The following is a 4,724-nucleotide window of genomic DNA, read 5'->3' as shown; positions in this document are numbered from 1 at the left end:
AATTCGTAACCCCCTTCACTGAACTTCGTTCTGATTTCAGTTTCTCTTTCTCTTCTTTCTATCCAATTCGTTACTTCTGTATCCCTTATCTTCACCTTCTTCATTCTATCTCTCAGTCTCGCACTACTGTCTCAGGTACTGTTGTTTCTCAATCTTTTTTTGTTTTTTTTTCCACAATTTGTTACTCTATAATACGTCTTCCTTTTCTCAGATTAGTTTTCGAAGCTCCTGTATTACGTTTTACCAGTTTGGTTCTGTTCTATTTATGTATATGTGCGTGTTGACTTTTAGTTGCCTATCAGTTTCTTTCTTTCTTTATTATTTTTTTAATTTCTATTTAAAAAAAAAAAAGATTTATTCTTACATTAATTTCTTGAATTGGAGCTTCAAAGCTATACTTGTTTTAGTACCGGTTAATTAATCGTTTATTTCAAATCTTTCTCAAATTCTTTTTCCTTCCTTACGGAATAATCGTTTTCCTCGAAATTGTTGATAGTCAAACAAGTTGACTATCGTCAAAGAAAGACTACACCTTCAAAGCTTCTTTATCGTCTTCGATTTTGAGGTGTTGGCTCTTTGGTTTGGTGAACTTTCTTTCCAACTCTCTTCTGGAATTCTTCATTTCATCACCTTATATAATTTTTCAGTCTCTTTCATTTTCTGTTCTGAACCGTTCGTTCAATTGATTTCAATTTTGTATTTTTGGGTTCGGCAAATAATAAAGATTTTTTTTTTTTTAATCCAATTATGTACGTCCGTCTTTTGATGGCCGTATTTGTTTTTATGCTCACAAGCATATATTGAAGAGCGCAGTAGATGAATTTGACCTTTTCAATTATGAGCTCATTATTTGTTCTTTTTCGGTATATATATATATATATATATATATATTTTTTTTTTTTTTTTTTTGTGGTTGAGTTTCAGTTGGTGTAATAATTTTTTTTTTTTAGAGTATATGCTGTTGACTCTTATTCTATTTTTGTGTATATTATGTTTTGGTTTGCAGACAAATTGATTGCGAGGATGTTGGAGAAGATGGAAACTATCGATATAGATCAAGTGATAGAGGAATTTGAAACAATCACAAAAGATGCTGAGAAGATTCAGAGAGAGACCCTGAAAAAGATTTTGGAAGAAAATGGATCAGCTGAGTACTTACAAAATCTTGGTCTCAATGGAAGAACAGACCCTGAAAGTTATAAGGCTTGTGTTCCACTTGTTTCTCATACGGACCTGGAACCTTATATTCGGCGAATTGCTGATGGTGATACTTCACATATCCTCACTGGCAAGGCCATAACAACGATATCGTTAAGGTACATACTTTCAATAAATTTGTTATTGTTTCATGAGTTAAATTAAAGTTTAGCTTTACTTTTCTGGGGAATTTTGTGTTATTGCAGTTCTGGAACCACTCAAGGAAAGCCTAAATTTGTACCCTTTAATGAGGAGTTGATGGAAACCACCATGCAGATATTTCGGACCTCTTTTGCCTTTAGAAACAAGTACTTTTTTAAAATATTGCTTATCTTTCTATTTTCCATGGTGTTACAAAAGTGTTTTGGTTGTTTGCTAGAGATGGATTGTGCTTTGATGAACCATATTAATTTTGGGTTAGTCACCCATGGGTTGTTAAACGTGAAAAGCTCTGCCTGTTTCTTGTTTTGTGTGATTGAAAGTATACCCTGGATTAATGAAAATACTTTATGACCTGCAGAGAGTTTCCCATTGGAAATGGGAAAGCCTTACAGTTTATATATAGCAGCAGGCAGTTCAAAACAAAAGGGGGTCTAAGTGCAGGAACTGCTACTACAAATGTCTACCGCAATGCACAGTTTAAAAGTGGGATGAAGGCAATGCAGTCCCAGTGTTGCAGCCCTGATGAAGTAATATTTGGTTCTGATTACCAGCAGTCCTTGTATTGCCATCTCCTATGTGGCCTAATCTTTTGCGAAGAAATTCAACTTGTGTTTTCAACCTTTGCCCACAGCATTGTCCATGCCTTCCGGACATTTGAAGTAGTTTGGGAAGAGCTATGTGCTGACATACGGGAAGGTGTCCTCTCAAGTCGCATCACTGTCCCTTCAATTCGAGCAGCGATGTCCAAAATACTGAAGCCAAATCCTGAATTGGCTGATTTGATTCATAAAAGATGCTCAGGATTGAGTAATTGGTATGGATTAATACCAACACTTTTTCCTAGTGCGAAGTATGTCTATGGGATATTAACTGGGTCAATGGAGCCGTATCTGCAAAAGTTGAGGCATTATGCGGGGGACCTGCATCTTATGAGTGCTGATTATGGTTCTTCAGAAGGTTGGATTGGAGCAAATGTCAATCCAAGTTTGCCTCCTGAGTCGGCCACTTATGCTGTGCTTCCTAATATAGGATATTTTGAATTCCTCCCTCAGAATGTTGAGGATCAGGTACTCTGACTGGAGCCCAAGCCAGTGGGTTTGACTGAAGTCAAGGTTGGCGAAGAGTATGAAATAATTGTCACAAATTTTGCAGGTAAAAAAGTTGTTGACAAGAATAATTTCTTGCTTTAAATTCAATGATTTAGAATCAGAATTGCTCTTAAAACTTCAGCAACTAACAGTAAGCCGCATCCAGTATATATTTTAGCGTTTTAAGACACTGGTAGAGATTGACCATTATGCTACCATAACTTTGATTAATGATGAATTTATTGTGTTGTTTATTATGTGTTATTTCCTTCAGCCTTTACATAGTAACATCATGCTTGACTAAACTAGCAGTCATTTAATAAGCATCTTGAAAACACAACCTTGATTATGCTCAGAGATTATAGGAATAAAATTGCAGCTTCTATCGTGATGAAGTACTACTCATTTCCGTTCTGTAATGCTTTTTTGTATATTATTTTGATATCATGCTGCGTCAGAAATAAGATTATATATATGCTAGTTGACATACCCGAACTGACTGAAATACATGCATCTCTTATTGTATAAACTACAGATAAAACACAACATATTTGGTTAATAACTATAGCTTTTTCTAGGTGTTGGTGACTTGTTAGGTCCTCCATGCTCCCCATGTAAATGACAGCAATAGGAAACATAATTTCTCTTCTCAAGAAGATCCATGTGTATTCTGACATCAAGCTCACTCTATTATTTATTTTTGACATAAAACTGCGTTATCTGTATCTAGTTACAATTTCTATGTAGATGCAGAAGCAATCTTTTGAAGTAGATAAAATTCATTTGTTCAATGTGCTTACTATTACTTTATAAAATACACACACATACACACATTTTAATGTTTACTTGTACATTATTTGATTGACTAGTTTTTCTCTAATTCCTTGTGAAGTTAGTCTTCATGGCACATTTGTCTCTTGATTTTCACATCTTAGTGGGTTCTTAAGAAAAGCATTCGAGAAGGATTTGACCAAACACATGAATAATTTATATAATCTGTATATTTATGGTGCTGTATTCTTTGTGGAGAAAACAAGGACTAGGTGAATAATTTTAGTAGTTTTTTGTCTATTAGGCATTTTTAACGTGTGAGGAGAAAGTTTCAGTTGGGCCATGTAAAAGAGAAGCAGCTTAGCTCATCTATGATATAAAAAGCACAGACCTAAAAATATTAAGATAAAATCGTAGTAGTTTGTAATAGGTGGATCTTTTCTTTAATTGTTGGCAACTGATGGATCCGCAGGTGGTACTAATTTCTGAATTTTCAAATCTAGGTCTTAACCTAGTCTGCTTTATATATTCTGCAATACAATTTCATAGTTTCATGTTAACTGTTCAGCGACTTTTATTTGTTATTCCCACTCTGAAGTTGCACTATGCCATTGTGTTAAATCTGGAATCCTGTTTCTATCCATAAACTGCAGGTTTGTATCGTTATCGACTAGGAGATGTGGTGAAGGTTATGAGCTTCCACAACTCAACCCCGGAACTCAAATTTGTCTGCAGGAGTAACCTGTTACTCACCATAAACATAGACAAGAACACTGAAAAAGACTTGCAGCTATCTGTGGAAACTGCAGCCAAGCTCTTAGCTGAAGAGAAACTTGAAGTGCTTGACTTCACAAGCCATGTTGATGTATCAACAGATCCTGGTCACTACGTAATTTTCTGGGAAATTAGTGGTGATGCAAGTGACGAAGTCTTGAAAGAATGCTGCAATTGTTTGGACCGATCATTTGTCGATGCAGGCTATGTTAGTTCGCGGAAGGTTAATGGCATAGGACCTCTTGAGCTCCGAATTGTTCACAAGGGAACCTTCCAGAAAATCCTAGATCATTATGTCGCATTAGGCTCTGCTCTTAATCAGTTCAAAACCCCGAGGTGTGTAGGAACCATCAACAATGCGGTGTTGCAAATCTTAGCTGACAATGTTGCCAAGAACTACTTTAGTACTGCTTTTGGTTGAATGTATGAAATGGAACTTCAATTTGATCATGCTTTCCTATAGAATAATGCAATCTGTTATTATAGCTTTCTTGTTCCATTGGAATCTTTTATCTAGTATATACCTCTTGTATATAAAGCCAGAATAATGTCATAGGTTATTGCATTTATAGACTCAGTCAAACAATTGCTCTTGTTTGATTCCTTGTCTCGCCGAAGCTATCCTAGCTCCCTGATTCATTCACCGAAAAACAGACAAATCAATTGACAAAGTAAAAGTAAGAAAGATGGTAAGATTTGAACACTAGATTCAATGGAGTTAAGAACTGCCCT

The 4,724-nt window shown here is 35.5% G+C and overlaps 1 protein-coding gene across 1 annotated transcript; it reads left to right on the top strand.

Moving 5' to 3' along the window:
• The first annotated feature begins 412 nt into the window (after positions 1-412).
• LOC116121118 (jasmonoyl--L-amino acid synthetase JAR4) lies at positions 413-4,491 on the top strand. The gene is given in 5 exon segments (XM_031407060.1): positions 413-584; positions 1,007-1,316; positions 1,404-1,505; positions 1,718-2,511; positions 3,872-4,491. Coding segments are annotated over 4 exon segments (1,731 nt in total). The 5' UTR covers positions 413-584; positions 1,007-1,023; the 3' UTR covers positions 4,414-4,491.
• The last annotated feature ends 233 nt before the right edge of the window (positions 4,492-4,724 follow it).

Source organism: Pistacia vera, unplaced genomic scaffold, assembly GCF_008641045.1.
Source record: "Pistacia vera cultivar Batoury unplaced genomic scaffold, PisVer_v2 Contig1268, whole genome shotgun sequence".
Lineage (NCBI taxonomy): Eukaryota > Viridiplantae > Streptophyta > Magnoliopsida > Sapindales > Anacardiaceae > Pistacia > Pistacia vera.
Note: the sequence above shows the minus strand (reverse complement) of the source record. Positions and strands in the feature narration are given on the sequence as shown.